The 17,999-nt window shown below is 40.0% G+C and overlaps 1 protein-coding gene across 1 annotated transcript in view; it reads right to left on the bottom strand.

Moving 5' to 3' along the window:
• The window catches only part of LOC124720273 (sodium-dependent multivitamin transporter-like), a 47,128-nt gene extending 31,178 nt beyond the window's left edge, over positions 1–15,950 (bottom strand). The window contains exon 1 of the mRNA XM_047245590.1: positions 15,906–15,950. Coding sequence (XP_047101546.1) covers positions 15,906–15,941 — 36 coding nt within the window. The 5' untranslated portion in view covers positions 15,942–15,950. The remainder of the gene's footprint in view (positions 1–15,905) is intronic.
• Between the last annotated feature and the right edge of the window lie 2,049 nt (positions 15,951–17,999).

The following is a 17,999-nucleotide window of genomic DNA, read 5'->3' as shown; positions in this document are numbered from 1 at the left end:
GCCTCCGCCAATACAAAGATATAATTTACGATCGCGCACGCAGAAGAGCGCTGCGCCAGCGACCGATTTTTATAAATAATTTTGTTCGTCTTTTTACTTTTTGCGTAGGTTTTTGTTTTTAACAACTAATTGATGACACTCTCTCTTGTCTTCATACGAAACACATGTATTTTTCGGCGATGTGTTGAATGTGCTTTTGGGTGGAAATTAAAATTATATTACAAAGCGAGGTTGTTTCAATAGTGATTCGAGGTGGTTATCGCCAAATTTGTAAATTGATCACAACAGTGACAACTTGAAGTTTTCAACAGACGGAGAAAAGTGAAAGACGGGTCGTCCTACAAGAGAAATTAGGAGGACAGCCATGAAGACTATATTGTAATTAATACTGCGTATCTAACAAGATTATAAGGTAAATTTCAATTAGTTTCTGATGCTATTTCCGTACAGTCGCTATTTGTAGTGTTGCCGACCAGATCTGCCATGCACGGTCAAATTACAGCACGATCTCAATCAATAATACGAAGTCCGCCTTATCCGTAACTGAACCACCAAAATTCAAAACCCAATCAGATTTTCTATTTTATATTTTTCACGGCAGAACCCTGAGAAAAAGGAAACACTACCATTGGCGTCCTGGTGACAGGACTTACAATCTCCGGATTTGATACAGGTGCAATTATTATAGATTTTGGACATTTGATCTCATTTTAGCCACTTTATAGCATCAGAAAATGAATTTGGACTAAGTCTCATTCATTTCAATTGTAATGTTACGTGCATGAAATTTACAACAATATTGTTTTCCCTGTTATTAATTCGTGTTAATTTTCATTTTCATGCTGAGGAAATTAATTTGGTAAAAAAAAAAATAAAAAAATAAAAAAAAGGAAAAAGGATAATGATCCATAAAATAATTTGCACGGACGCGAAAGAGAAATTTTGGTTTGAAAACTGTATATTTGACTACTTCCTTTATTCCGATCCATTTATTTCGCAATTATTTTTTCAAATTGTAGTTAAAATTGATTTACTATTATTGCAAATGATAAGTAAAGAGCATATTCACAGTCATTTATTTGTGAGAGGGAAATTTCAGTACCAGTTTAATAATTCAATTTCTAATTAAAAATCATATCGAAATATCCATTTCCATAAGAGAAATTTCAGATTTCAACATATCATATTTTAAATTTTTTTTTTTTTTTTGCCATTGGAAAATTTTATTTGCAATTAATTACGAAAACCGCAAGATGGACGCTAGACGCATAGAAATTGTTTCCGCAGACAAGCTTAGTGAAAGTGACACATTGCAAAACATGTCCGACAGTCAAATGAATATTGAACTTAATTGAGGATGTTCAAGACATAATTTTACCGGATCGATTAAGACAACAACCCCTATATTTAAACAGATATACAGGCGAATGGAGAGTGAGTACTACGCGACAAAACGTGACACTGACAACATCAACTTCAGAACCAGACATCAATCAGACACGAAAAAATGACGAAACTAAGACACAGGACTCTGACATGCTCAACCAGATTCTGAAGTTACTTGGTGACCAAAACAGAAAATTTGCCAAAAATTTGACACTTTAGACGAGAAAAATGACAATTTAAAACGTGACATTGGGAAATTTGACACTAAATTCGATGAACTGACACGGGACATAAAACAAAATTTTGAAAAACAATCGAGACAATTTGCCGACTTGACAGAAACTACCAGTAGTCTTAAAAGGAGATTTACTGACTTATCAGACAAGAAAAGGTATTTGTGGAATTCAGTGACGAGACAAAAACTGACTTACAGCGATGTAATGAGAAATTGTTAACAGTAGTTTTTGAACAACAGAAAACCAGTACCCAAGTTGACGAATTACGACAGTCACACAATTCCGTAAAAACAAACCAAGAACACTTAGACCTGACGATTACAGACCTTTCAGACAGATTAAATGATGTAACATTAGAGCAGAAATCCTTACAGGAAAAGTTAGAAAAACTTGAAGACAGAGCAGATGTAGCATCTCTGAAGAATGACAGAACTCTAGCAGAGAAACTTGTACATGAATGCAAAGTATGTGATGATTATTTAGATGAGAAGTTTGAGACAATGACACACATCATTTTAGATAAGGCAAAGGAACAAGTAAAGGGAGAAACAGATAATATTCAGAAAGAGGTACGTAAACTTAAAGAAAATGTAATACCAAGTTTGTCAGTGATACCAAAACCCATAACAGGCAACCAAAACACAAATGAGAATCCGAATAATGCTAGACCCAGCACACAGCCAAAAATAGAATTACCAATGAGTGATACAAATCCCAATGAACCATTTTCAATGCTACCACAAGATCAAAATTGCTATCAGACATCACCACATACTATGCACAGTTTGACACAAAATGCAGGACCCATAATACCATCGGGAGTAGCTGATGAAACATTAGTACGACATGGATACTTTCAGACATTTTCATGTGATGAGAAAGACAAAGTGCATCCGATTGTTTTCATCCACTCTTTTGATGGTATTTTCCCGAGACATTGGTTAGAAGCCGATAAAATTCGATATGTTACAAATTTGTTATGTGGAAGAGCAGCTAAGTGGGGAGCAGCAATGAAAAGACGATGTTCAACATTTGAACAGTTTGAACAAGCATTTCTTGAGGAATTCTGGTCGATCACAGAACAGCAAAGTTTAAAACGAGAAGTGTACAATCCAGAAATTTACAACCCGAAGGAAGAGACTTTACGTCAATACTCTGAACGCTACCTAAACAAAACATTATATTGGACAAAACCAGCAGATTTACCAGACGTAATTAGAACACTTAAAAGGCACTTACCATTTCCTTATCGTGATAAATTAATAGGAGTGTCCGAGGACAACATAAAGAATTTTTTCAGTTATGTTGATGAGATAGATGTTGTTTACAGAGATGAGATCAGGAATTTCAATCAATTGTATCCGATCCATCCAAGCAATTCGCGTACGCACAACAGAAATGACAGAGGCTATTGGAATCCGCCTCCGACACCACAACAAAACACTCAAAGAAACAATTCACACTACACTGGGGCAAATCCATTCAATATTAGGAGAAACAACTCGCAGCATTGGCAAGGAAACAGTAATTATTACTATAATGGTTATCCTAACAGTAATTACAATCAGAACAATAACAGTTACATTCAAAATAACAACAACAGAAGAAGGAACCGAAATCATAGAGATCAAAGAAGAGAGGATAACAGGTACCATCCAGGATATTTTCAGAGAAACAACGTACAACAACATCCAAACATGTATTGCAGGAATAACAGTAATGACAATACCAGTTACAGTCATGGACGAAATAATGTATGGGGAAATCACAATGGACCACCGCCACGACACATGCAACCCTCAATTCCTACCTAACGGAACTCCCAATGCGACGCGAGTTAATGTCAACAACCAAACAGCTGATACTTGGGTGACGCGCGACAGAAATGTAAATATTATTGAGTTGGGCAATGAACCCAACCCGCAGCAACAACCGAATTTACCAGAAAACGAACGACGACCGAGCTAAGCGCTCGAGTTACGGTTGATAGGGAGCAGAGTGCAACGGAACCGACGATTTGTTTTCTCCGATATGATGACAGTAAGAAAATAGAAAAAGAATTATATCAGGATGTAGATTTTAATAGTACCAGTAAAGCAAAGAAGATTATACAGGCTATAACACGAGTTACGATTGGTAGTTATGAAGTGGAAGTAATGTTAGATACAGGAGCAGCAGCAAGTGTCATTTCAATGTCCTTATGTAATGAACTAAAACAAATAATGAACATACAAACATTGCCAGTACAGAATTGACACATCATAAGTGCCACCGGTAACAAATCGAAGAATGTGAAATTTCAAGCGCTAATTAACTTCACATTTTCAAATATACCACTCAATTACAATTTTCTGGTAGTAGACAAATTAGTTATGCATTGCATATTAGGAATTGACTTTTTGAATGAATATCAAGCAATCATAGATTTAGGAAAAGGGAAATGTCATTTAACCGTAAACCAACAACAACTGACAATAGAGTTAACACAGGGTACAAACTTAAAAAGTAAACAAGGGAAGTTTGAACAGTTACATTTTGTGAATCCACCAGCAACAAACATATGTGATTGAACTTTTAATGAAGCTGTAGCTCAGGAATTATACCTAATGATTTATATGAAAAATGCACAGAATCTGAATATCTGACAAAGGAACAACAACTTGAATTACTAGAAGTTTTGCAGCAATTTGCTGAGGTATTTGTGGAGAAACCTGGAATTATTAGAGGCTATACTTATGAGATGGATGTTAAACCACACAAAACATACTGTAGAACATATTGTAATATTCCTTGGTCAAAGAAACCCACAGTTTTGAAAGAGATTGAAAAAATGCAAGCTTGGGGTATCATTGAAAGGTCACATTCACCATATTGCAGTCCGATCCTCGCAGTTAATAAAGAGGATGGTAGTGTAAGGTTAGTGCTGGATGCACGAGAAATTATGTTGTTGTTGTTGTGGTCTTCAGTCCTGAGACTGGTTTGATGCAGCTCTCCATGCTACTCTATCCTGTGCAAGCTTTTTCATCTCCCAGTACCTACTGCAACCTACATCCTTCTGAATCTGCTTAGTGTATTCGTCTCTTGGTCTCCCTCTACGATTTTTACCCTCCACGCTGCCCTCCAATACTAAATTGGTGATCCCTTGATGCCTCAGAACATGTCCTACCAACCGATCCCTTCTTCTGGTCAAGTTGTGCCACAAACTTCTCTTCTCCCCAATCCTATTCAATACTTCCTCATTAGTTATGTGATCTACCCATCTAATCTTCAGCATTCTTCTGTAGCACCACATTTCGAAAGCTTCTATTCTCTTCTTGTCCAAACTATTTATCGTCCATGTTTCACTTCCATACATGGCTACACTCCATACGAATACTTTCAGAAATGACTTCCTGACACTTAAATCAATACTGGATGTTAACAAATTTCTCTTCTTCAGAAACGCTTTCCTTGCCATTGCCAGCCTACTTTTTTTATCCTCTCTACTTCGACCATCATCAGTTATTTTGCTCCCCAAATAGCAAAACTCCTTTACTACTTTAAGTGCCTCATTTCCTAATCTAATTCCCTCCGCATCACCCGACTTAATTAGACTACATTCCATTATCCTTGTTTTGCTTTTGTTGATGTTCATCTTATATCCTCCTTTCAAGACACTGTCCATTCCATTCAACTGCTCTTCCAAGTCCTTTGCTGTCTCTGACAGAATTACAATGTCATCGGCGAAACTCAAAGTTTTTATTTCTTCTCCATGAATTTTAATACCTACTCCGAATTTTTCTTTTGTTTCCTTTACTGCTTGCTCAATATACAGATTGAACAACATCGGGGAGAGGCTACAACCCTGTCTTACTCCCTTCCCAACCACTGCTTCCCTTTCATGTCCCTCGACTCTTATAACTGCCATCTGGTTTCTGTACAAATTGTAAATAGCCTTTCGCTCCCTGTATTTTACCCCTGCCACCTTTAGAATTTGAAAGAGAGTATTCCAGTCAACATTGTCAAAAGCTTTCTCTAAGTCTACAAATGCTAGAAACGTAGGTTTGCCTTTCCTTAATCTTTCTTCTAAGATAAGTCGTAAGGTCAGTATTGCCTCACGTGTTCCAGTGTTTCTACGGAATCCAAACTGATCTTCCCCGAGGTTCGCTTCTACTAGGTTTTCCATTCGTCTGTAAAGAATTCGTGTTAGTATTTTGCAGCTGTGACTTATTAAGCTGATAGTTCGGTAATTTTCACATCTGTCAACACCTGTTTTCTTTGGGATTGGAATTATTATATTCTTCTTGAAGTCTGAGGGTATTTCGCCTGTTTCATACATCTTGCTCACCAGATGGTAAAGTTTTGTCAGGACTGGCTCTCGCACGGCCGTCAGTAGTTCCAATGGAATGTTGTCTACTCCCGGGGCCTTGTTTCGACTCAGGTCTTTCAGTGCTCTGTCAAACTCTTCACGCAGTATCGTATCTCCCATTTCATCTTCATCTACATCCTCTTCCATTTCCATAATATTGTCCTCAAGTACATCGCCCTTGTATAGACCCTCTATATACTCCTTCCACCTTTCTGCTTTCCCTTCTTTGCTTAGAACTGGGTTTCCATCTGAGCTCTTGATATTCATACAAGTCGTTCTCTTATCTCCAAAGGTCTCTTTAATTTTCCTGTAGGCGGTATCTATCTTACCCCTAGTGAGATAGGCCTCTGCATCCTTACATTTGTCCTCTAGCCATCCCTGCTTAGCCATTTTGCACTTCCTGTCGATCTCATTTTTGAGACGTTTGTATTCCTTTTTGCCTGTTTCACTTACTGCATTTTTATATTTTCTCCTTTCATCAATTAAATTCAATATTTCTTCTGTTACCCAAGGATTTCTACTAGCCCTCGTCTTTTTACCTACTTGATCCTCTGCTGCCTTCACTACTTCATCCCTCAGAGCTACCCATTCTTCTTCTACTGTATTTATTTCCCCCATTCCTGTCAATTGCTCCCTTATGCTCTCCCTGAATCTCTGTACAACCTCTGGTTCTTTTAGTTTATCCAGGTCCCATCTCCTTAAATTCCCACCTTTTTGCAGTTTCTTCAGTTTTAATCTACAGGTCATAACCAATAGATTGTGGTCAGAGTCCACATCTGCCCCTGGAAATGTCTTACAATTTAAAACCTGGTTCCTAAATCTCTGTCTTACCATTATATAATCTATCTGAAACCTTTTAGTATCTCCAGGGTTCTTCCATGTATACAACCTTCTTTCATGATTCTTAAACCAAGTGTTAGTTATGATTATGTTGTGCTCTATGCAAAATTTGACCAGGCGGCTTCCTCTTTCATTTCTGTCCCCCAATCCATATTCACCTACTATGTTTCCTTCTCTCCCTTTTCATACACTCGAATTCCAGTCACCCATGACTATTAAATTTTCGTCTCCCTTCACAATCTTAATAATTTCTTTTATTTCATCATACATTTATTCAATTTCTTCGTCATCTGCAGAGCTAGTTGGCATATAAACTTGTACTACTGTAGTAGGCGTGGGCTTCGTATCTATCTTGGCCACAATAATGCGTTCACTATGCTGTTTGTAGTAGCTTACCCGCATTCCTATTTTCCGATTCATTATTAAACCTACTCCTGCATTACCCCTATTTGATTTTGTGTTTATAGCCCTGTAGTCACCTGACCAGAAGTCTTGTTCCTCCTGCCACCGAACTTCACTAATTCCCACTATATCTAACTTCAACCTATCCATTTCCCTTTTTAAATTTTCTAACCTACCTGCCCGATTAAGGGATCTGACATTCCACGCTCCGATCCGTAGAACGCCAGTTTTCTTTCTCCTGATAACGACATCCTCTTGAGTAGTCCCCGCCCAGAGATCCGAATGGGGGACTATTTTACCTCCGGAATATTTTACCCAAGAGGACGCCATCATCATGTAATCATACAGTAAAGCTGCATGCCCTCGGGAAAAATTACGGCTGTAGTTTCCCCTTGCTTTCAGCCGTTCGCAGTACCAGCACAGCAAGGCCGTTTTGGTTATTGTTACAAGGCCAGATCAGTCAATCATCCAGACTGTTGCCCTTGCAACTACTGAAAAGGCTGCTGCCCCTCTTCAGGAACCACACGTTTGTCTGGCCTCTCAACAGATACCCCTCCGTTGTGGTTGCACCTACGGTACGGCTATCTGTATCGCTGAGGCACGCAAGCCTCCCCACCAACGGCAAGGTCCATGGTTCATTAACAAAGTTATAATCCCAATCAACACACAACCGACAAATTTGGAAGAACAACTTTTAAAATTTCATAATGTACAGTATTTAACCAATATCGACCTCCGCTCATCGTTTTGGCAGGTGAACCTCCATAAAAACAGTCGTAAATACACTGCATTTCTATGTGAGGGACGTAGTTATCAATTTTGTTTTCTACCCTTTGGTCTACGAGTGAGTGCTGGAGTATTTATTGAAGCCTTAGATGCTGTTCTTGGACCACAATTGTTATCGCAAATCACAGTTTATGTTGACGACATTGTCATTGCCACCACTACTTGGGAAGAACATGTTAATCTTTTGAAGCAACTTCTGACTAAATTTTCTGACGCAGTTGTCACTATCAATATATCAAAGACGAAATTAGGGAGGAGAGAAATCAAATTCCTTGGTCACATCATATCAACTGAAGGCATTTATCCAGACTCAAGAAAAATTGATGCAATAAAGAATTTTCCATCCCCACAGAATCGTAAACAACTCAAAAGCCTTTCTTGGTCTATCTTCATTCTTTAGGAAATTTGTACCCTACCACCTTCTTAACAGTCCACATCTTCTATCTTTACTCAAAAGAAATAATATTTGGAAATGGGCAGAGTTCAGAAGAACCTTTTGGGAACTGTTTACAGCTTTGTTACTGTGTCATTAGACGTTTGATTCTCTTTCTGTATTAGTCTTTTGTTATATTCACATTTGTTGTTTATTAATACTGTTAATAATAGTAGTTACTTCCCTTGTAGAGTAAGTTTGTGATTATTGTAGTCAGGTTTTTAGCATCTTCTTATTGTAGTAGCGGAACTTAGAAAAAGTAAAATTTTACCATGAGTGAGAAGTGTGGGCTTTGCCATAGGTTCGTAAGTAGTGGATTGCGGTGTGAGACTTGTTCGAATTATTTTCACTGGAGGGAATGCAGTGGGGAAGCCAGTGGGCATTCTGGCGAGATTCTCTCCTGGAACTGCAGGTTATGTAGTAAGAGTAAATTGATAGAGGAACAGGAGCGTAAGATCTGTGCCCTTCAGGCGCAGTTGAAAAATGCACAGGAGCAGCTAGATAGGATGAGGAGGGAGAAGGGGTTTGGGGAATGGGAGCTGGCTGTTGGCAAGAGATCTGCTAGGAGAAGAAGATTTTCAGATAGTTTTACTATTGGTGTTTACAATAGATATGACCAACTGTCAGAGTCTAGTGGAGAGGAATCTCTAGTAGCTGTAGATGTAGGAAGCATGCAGCAGACCTCAGTAGTTACTGTGCCTAGAACAGTTCCAAAGTCGAAGAGGAAGAAGAAGGTTCTGCTGTTAGGTAGTTCTCATGGCAGAGGTGTAGGCCAGCAGTTGCAGGAAGTGCTGGGGGGTGAGTACCAGGTCACCAGCATTGTGAAGCCTAATGCAGGGTTGGCTCAGGTGACTGTTAACATAGGGGGGTTATGTAGGGATTTTACTAAAGAGGATCAGGTAGTGATTGTGGGTGGGGCTGGTAATAGTATTGATAGGGATAGGGAGTATGACATAGATGGTGACCTGGAAAAGATAGCCACTCAGACTGGCAACACGAATGTGCATTTCGTGGAACTGTTTCAGCGTCACGATCGGCCTTATCTTAATACAGCCGTCAGGCGTAATAACATGAGACTTGGGGGTGCGCTGATGACAGAAAGCATGGGTCACATTTCAGTGGTGTCGGTGGAGTCTATCAGCAGGACGGGTTTCACTAGGCACGGCCTGCACCTCAACAGGTATGGGAAGGGGAGGTTGGCAAAGCTTATAGGTGACAGCATAGGTGGGGGTGGTGGGATCACTCATGGGAAAATTCCTGCAGTAGTGGGTGTTAGAGCTGCACCTTTTTTAGACTGCTTAAGGGAAGTCTGTCTAACAAGGGAATCACTTTTGACAAAGCTTAGGTATCCGAGTAATGAGGGAATTAGTATATTTCATCAAAATATACAAGGTATTAGAGATAAAGTTAGTGAACTGCTTACAGATGTTGACTCTGAAATTATTGGTATATCTGAACACTTCTTAAATAAGGAGATAATTCAGAGGCTTCCTTTACCAGGATACAGGTTGGCTGGTTGCTTTTTGAGGAGCTCTTTGCGGTGTGGGGGAGGAGCCATGTATGTGAAAAACGGCATCGCATTTGAGTCAATTGATGTTTCAAAGTACTGCACTGAAAAGGTGTTTGAATGTTGTGCATGTGTGGTTAAATTTAACGGAGCTAAACTTGTAACTGTTGTTATTTATAGATCCCCAGACTCCGATTTCACAGCATTTTTTGCTAAAGCTACAGGAGGTTCTTGGTTCACTTTATAGGAAATACAAAAAGTTAGTTATATGTGGTGACTTCAATATTAATTGTATAAGTGATTGTGCAAGGAAGAGGATGCTGGTAGACATCTTTAATTCATATAATCTTATGCAAACCGTATTCTTTCCAACGAGAGTGCAAGGGAACAGTAGAACAACCACAGACAACATTTTTTTTTGTTCATTCCTCATTACTAGAAGGGCATTCTGTTAGCAAAAGGTGAATGGCCTTTCAGATCATGATGCGCAAATTTTAACTTTAAAAGATTTTTATGCTGCAACACGTGTTAAATATAGTCATCAGCTGTTCAGGAAAGCTGATCCGGTTGCTGTAGAGACCTTTGTAAACCTTATAAAGGAACAAGAGTGGCAAGATGTTTATAGCGCCGATACAGTAGAGTATAAATATAATGCTTTTCTCAAGACTTTCCTCATGCTCTTTGAAAGTTGCTTTCAGTTACAACGTTTAAAACAGGGTACTAGCACAAACAGGCAGCCTGGGTGGCTGACTAGAGGGATAAGAATATCTTGTAGAACAAAATGGCAATTATATCAAAACGTTAGAAACAGTCAAAATCTAAATGCAGCAGCCCATTACAAACAGTATTGTAAGATGCTTAAAAATGTTATTAGGAAGGCAAAAAGTATGTGGTATGCAGATAGAATAGCTAAGTCTCAGGATAAAATTAAAACCATATGGTCAGTCGTAAAGGAAGTTGCTGGTCTGCAGAGACAGGTCGAGGATGTAGAATCAGTGCGTAGTGGGAATGTCCGTGTTACTGATAAGTCGCGTATATGTACAGTATTTAATAATCACTTTCTGAATATAGCAGGTGAACTAAATAGAAACCTAGTCCCAACAGGGAATCATATAGCGCTCCTAGAAAAAAGTGTTCCGAGACTGTTACCTGAAATGCTCCTCCATGATACTGACAAGAGGGAGATTGAGTTAATAATTAAATCACTAAAGACCAAGAACTCTCATGGATATGACGGGGTATCTAGCAGAATACTGAAATATTGTTCCATGTATGTTAGCCCAGTACTTAGCCATATCTGTAACTTTTCCTTTAGGAGTGGTCGGTTTCCTGACCGATTAAAGTACTCTGTATTGAAGCCACTTTATAAAAAGGGAGACATTGATAATGTTGACAATTTTAGACCTATTTCTATGCCATCGGTGTTTGCTAAAGTTATCGAGAAGGTTGTATATACAAGGTTACTGGAGAATTTAAATTCACATAATTTGCTGTCAAATGTTCAGTTTGGTTTTAGAAATGGTTTAACAACTGAAAATGCTGTATTCTCTTTTCTCTGTGAGGTTTTTGATGGATTAAATAAAAGGTTGCAAACGCTAGGTGTTTTCTTTGATTTAACGAAGGCTTTTGACTGTGTTGACCACAAAATATTACTGCAGAAGTTGGACCATTACGTAGTAAGGGGAGCAGCTTACAATTGGTTCGCCTCTTACTTTAAGAACAGAAAGCAGAGGGTAATTCTCCGCAATATTGAGAGTGGTAGTGATGTTCAGTCCCAATGGGGCACTGTGAAGTGGGGCGTTCCCCAAGGGTCGGTGCTGGGGCCGCTGCTGTTTCTTATTTATATAAATGATATGCCTTCTAGTATTACAGGTGATTCAAAAATATTTCTGTTTGCTGATGACACCAGCTTGATAGTGAAGGATCTTGTGTGTAATATTGAAACAGTAACAAATAATGTAGTTCATGAAATAAGTTCGTGGCTTGTGGAAAATAATTTGATGCTAAATCACAGTAAGACTCAGTTTTTACAGTTTCTAACTCACAATTCAACAAGAACCGATATTTTGATCAGACAGACTGGGCATATTATAAGCGAGACGGAACAGTTCAAATTCCTAGGCGTTCGGATAGATAGTAAGTTCCGTCCTCCGTCACAGTGGGACCCACCTCCTCTTCCTCAAAATCACCCTCTCCAAACCTTCCAGGAATTTCTGACTTCCAGCCTTGCCTCTCAATCCTTCTTAAAAAACCTTAATCCTACTCCCAACATCACCACTGCTGAAGCCCAGGCTATCCGTGATCTGAAGGCTGACCAATCCATCGTCATTCTTCCGGCTGACAAGGGTTCCACGACTGTGGTACTTGATCGTCGGGAGTATGTGGCTGAGGGACTGCGTCAGCTTTCAGACAACACTACTTACAAAGTTTGCCAAGGTAATCTTATTCCTGATGTCCAGGCGGAGCTTCAAGGAATCCTCAGAACCTTAGGCCCCCTACAAAACCTTTCACCTGACTCCATCAAGCTCCTGACCCCACCAACACCCCGCACCCCTACCTTCTACCTTCTTACTAAAATTCACAAACCCAATCATCCCGGCCGTCCCATTGTAGCTGGTTACCAAGCCCCCACAGAACGCATCTCTGCCTACGTAGATCAACACCTTCAACCCATCACATGCAGTCTCCCATCCTTCATCAAAGACACCAACCACTTTCTTGAACGCCTGGAATACCTACCCAGTCTGTTACCCCCGGAAACCATCCTTGTAACCATTGATGCCACTTCCTTATACACAAATATTCCGCATGTCCAGGGCCTCGCTGCAATGGAGCACTTCCTTTCATGCCGATCACCTGCCACCCTACCTAAAACCTCTTTCCTCACTACCTTAGCAAGCTTCATCCTGACCCACAACTTCTTCACTTTTGAAGGCCAGACATACCAACAATTAAAGGGAACAGCCATGGGTACCAGGATGGCCCCCTCGTACGCCAACCTATTCATGGGTCGCTTAGAGGAAGCCTTCTTGGTTACCCAGGCCTGCCAACCCAAAGTTTGGTACAGATTTATTGATGACATTTTCATGATCTGGACTCACAGTGAAGAAGAACTCCAGAATTTCCTCTCCAACCTCAACTCCTTTGGTTCCATCAGATTCACCTGGTCCTACTCTAAATCCCATGCCACTTTCCTTGACGTTGACCTCCACCTGTCCAATGGCCAGCTTCACACGCCCGTCCACATCAAACCCACCAACAAGCAACAGTACCTCCATTATGACAGCTGCCACCCATTCCACATCAAACGGTCCCTTCCCTACAGCCTAGGTCTTCGTGGCAAACGAATCTGCTCCAGTCCAGAATCCTTGAACCATTACACCAACAACCTGAAAACAGCTTTCGCATCCCGTAACTACACTCCCGACCTGGTACAGAAGCAAATAACCAGAGCCACTTCCTCATCTCCTCAAACCCGGAACCTTCCACAGAAGAACCCCAAAAGTGCCCCACTTGTGACAGGATACTTTCCGGGACTGGATCAGATTCTGAATGTGGCTCTCCAGCAGGGATACGACTTCCTCAAATCCTGCCCTAAAATGAGATCCATCCTTCATGAAATCCTCCCCACTCCACCTAGAGTGTCTTTCCGCCGTCCACCTAACCTTCGTAACCTCTTAGTTCATCCCTATGAAATCCCCAAACCACCTTCCCTACCCTTGTAACTGCCCCCGGTCTAAAACCTGTCCCATGTACCCTCCCACCACCACCTACTCCAGTCCTGTAACCCGGAAGGTGTACACGATCAAAGGCAGAGCCACGTGTGAAAGTACCCATGTGATTTACCAACTGATCTGCCTACACTGTGAAGCCTTCTATGTGGGAATGACCAGCAACAAACTGTCCATTCGCATGAATGGACACAGGTAGACAGTGTTTGATGGTAATGAGGATCACCCTGTGGCTAAACATGCCTTGGTGCACGGCTAGCACATCTTGGCAGAGTGTTATACCGTCCGGGTTATCTGGATACTTCCCACTAACACCAACCTGTCAGAACTCCGGAGGTGGGAACTTGCCCTACAGCATATCCTCTCTTCTCGCTATCCGCCAGGCCTCAATCTCCGCTAATTTCTATTTGCCGCCGCTCATACCTCACCTGTCTTTCAATATCACTCTTGCCTCTGTACTTCCGCCTTGACTGACATCTCTGCCCAAACTCTTTGCCTTTACAAATGTCTGCTTGTGTCTGTGTATATGCGGATGGATATGTGTTTGTGTGAGTGTATACCCGTCCTTTTTTCCCCCTAAGGTAAGTCTTTCCGCTCCCGGGATTGGAATGACCCCTTACCCTCTCCCTTAAAACCCACTTCCTTTCATCTTTCCCTCTCCTTCCCTCTTTCCTGACGAAGCAACTGTTTGTTGTGAAAGCTAGAATTTTGTGTGTATGTTTGTGTTTGTTTGTGTGTCTATCGACCTGCCAGCGCTTTTGTTTGGTAAGTCTCATCATCTTTCTTTTTAGATATATATATATATATATATATATATATATATATATATATATATATATATATATATATATAAACATGCTGAGGAATAAGTATGTTATTTCGTGAAGAATGAATAATGGATGAGTAATTGAGAATATGTTGAGAGGAGAGAAACTAGATTTGAACGCTATATCACATGTACTCATGGAATACAGAATGAAAGTAGTGGAAAGAATATTATTTATTGAAAGATTGGTATGCCTGAGATAATAACATATGTGATGTCTTCTATATTCTTATAACTACAGGTGAAAGTATAGATTTATGTGGAAAGAATTATTTACAGCAGCCACTGTTGGAAATATACCAGAAGATTTAAATCTATAACACTTTAACACTAAACTAATGGGAACTTGTAATGAAATTTTTGGAGTTATGTAGGCTTGACACTTCAGATTGGAAGAATTATTTAAGAGAACATATTTAGCAGTCATCTAATGACATAATTAAAGCTCATCTACTGTACTGAACTAATGCACCATTAAATAGAAAGGAGTACACAAAACATCAGTCCTCTGTTGTGGCTCATACTCTCATCCCTCCCTTAGAAAAATTTATACATGATGATGAAATATTTGACATTATATATATACACTTACCATACTGATGTACATACTTGTAGGATCCTAACATATTTAGAGGGGCACTGCTCTTAGAAACGGTAATAGACGGGTACCTCTCTTAGAAACAGTAATAGTGGGGATACCACACTTAGAAACGGTATTAGGTATAGGAACTTTTACATTATATTAAGTTAACATGTATTTTATCTATCATATTTTATTTTGTGTAGTCCACTGTAGGAGATGACTTTACTAGTATTTATGAAGTAGTTAGCAACCATCCCATGAAGCTACCCTCCTACAGAGGGCTGTCTTGAAGCTTGAAATATGTGTAAATTTTATTCCAGGAGGCAAGATGAATTTTAAATTGAATATTCTAGCGAGTTGCCAAAATATTTTCAAATGTTGCAAGTGTAACGGAGAAAAAGAAGGAATGAAAGAAAAAAGAATGAGCTAACAAATAAAATGTATACTTCAATCTGAATGTAATGTAATTCAATGTCAGCACAATGATATTAAATGTAACTTAAAAATTTACTATATTCATCATTTAATTCTGTATATGTACTATATGACAACAATGTAACTATCTCATGTAATGATTAATTGTAAATATTTCTATATTTATGTACTTACTATATCAAGAAATGTATTTTAAGGAGATGTTAATGAACTGCAAAGGACTTGTGCATATAGCACATGATTCATATAAATGGAACTGAAAATGCAAAGAAGAAACTAACGTGATGGAACACTGGTCAAGAAATATTTACGTAGTGCCAATATGTCTTGAAGTGTATGGTGTAGTGGAAGCTGGCAGGTCTTCAGATTGGTGTAAAAGACAAGCTCATCACCTGTCGTAGGCAGTGAGGTGTTTCCTGTGCCCTCATTGACCATTTATACCCTGGTAGACGCCACCAAAATTCGACTGCTGGAGATCACAATTTCGTGTTGACACATTGCACAAACTTTGGATTTTCTTCAAGTCACACGCAAGAGATCCAGGCAGTACACACACACTCAGAATCCGATACTACGTTTAAAGACATTGGAGCAATATAACAGAACATTTATTGCTCGAATTAAATCCATTGCAAACACGAATCATGTGAACTGAATTCAAACGCTGAGCTAAGCAACGATAATACGCTGCAATTCAAAGACATTAATGTTACGACTCCTAAAGAAGATACACACCGAAAAGACTGTATATAAAGACTGATAAGCAAAGAGCATTGTGCTCAGAAAAATTTTTTGTAATATGTAAATTTCTTATTTTCTCATATATATATATGTATCTATGTTAATTTTCTATACTGCCACGCTCGTTTGCGGAGCGTGTCAGTAGAGGAGGCATTGTAATGGTACTTTGACTACCGCGCCTCCGCCAATACAAAGATATAATTTACGATCGCGCACGCTGAAGAGCGCTGCACCAGCGACCGATTTTTATAACTAATTTTGTTCGTCTCTTTACTCTTTGCGTAGGTTTTTGTTTTTAACAACTAATTGATGACACTCTCTCTCTTGTCTTTATACGAAAGACGTGTATTTTTCGGCGATGTGTTGAATGTGCTTTTGGGTGGAAATTAAAATTATATTACAAAGCGAGGTTGTTTCAATAGTGATTCGAGGTGGTTATCGCCAAATTTGTAAATTGATCATGACAGTGACAACTTGAAGAAGTTTTCAACAAACGGAGAAAAGTGAAAGACGGGTCGTCCTACAAGAGAAATTAGGAGGACAGCCATGAAGACTATATTGTAATTAATACTGCGTATTTAACAAGATTATAAGGTAAATTTCAATTAGTTTCTGATGCTATTTCCGTACAGTCGCTTTTTGTAGTGTTGCCGACCTGGTCTGGCATGCACGGTCAAATTACAGCACGATCTCAATCAATAATATGAAGTCCGCCTTATCCGTAACTGAAACCACCAAAATTCAAAACCCAATCAGATTTTCTATTTTATATTTTCACGGCAGAACCCCGAAGGAAAAGGAAACACTACAAGTCCTGTGGTGGCGCGGATGGCTAGCGCGGGCGCGTACAGCACTATGCCCATGTAGAGCACCATCTGCAGCGAGAAGGCAATGCTGGCGCACAGCCGGGCCGCCACGCCGAAGCGCATCTCCAGGTACTGCAAAAGCCGAGCACCGGCCACGGCTGTCAATACGCTCGTGCTCATACGCACACCACAGCCGACAAAGGCATTCGCGGTCAGAAGCACAAAATGGAGCCACGCATTAACATGAAGTTCTGCTTCAAATTAGGGAATGAAGCGACCGAAATTCATCGAATACCAAAGCAGAGCTGCAGTATCGAAGCAGGGGGTAAAATGTACAGTCGTGGACAAAACGAGCGAAACCCCTGGTCTTTTCGTTATGCTGATTCGCACAGCTTTAAAGTCTGCTACACAGCGTGTCAGGCAAGGCGACGAAGTGCTACCAACTTACTATGCACAGGCGTGAAATTGAAAAACTATCCGAAATTTGTCAGACTGTTTTCAACCACGTGTAAGACCATTTTAATACTGAAACTTCCTGGCAGATTAAAACTGTGTGCCCGACCGAGACTCGAACTCGGGACATTTGCCTCTCGCCGGCAAGTGCTCTACTATCTGAGCTACCGAAGCACGACTCACGGCCGGTACTCAACGCTTTACTTCTGCCAGTATCTCGTCTCCTACCTTCCAGACTTGGCAGAAGTACAGCTGTGAGTACCTGCCGTGAGTCGTGCTTCGGTAGCTCAGATGGTAAAGCACTTGCCGGCGAAAGGCAAAGGTCCCGAGTTCGAGTCTCGGTCGGGCACACAGTTTTAATTTGCCAGGAAGTTTCATATCAGCGCACACTCTGCTGCAGAGTAAAAATCTCATTCTATATTAATACTGATTAGTGTGTTAACCACAACACCTAAATATAAGATAGAAATTAAAGAATAAACGCTA

Source organism: Schistocerca piceifrons, chromosome 11 (assembly GCF_021461385.2).
Source record: "Schistocerca piceifrons isolate TAMUIC-IGC-003096 chromosome 11, iqSchPice1.1, whole genome shotgun sequence".
Classification (NCBI taxonomy): domain Eukaryota; kingdom Metazoa; phylum Arthropoda; class Insecta; order Orthoptera; family Acrididae; genus Schistocerca; species Schistocerca piceifrons.
Note: the sequence above shows the minus strand (reverse complement) of the source record. Positions and strands in the feature narration are given on the sequence as shown.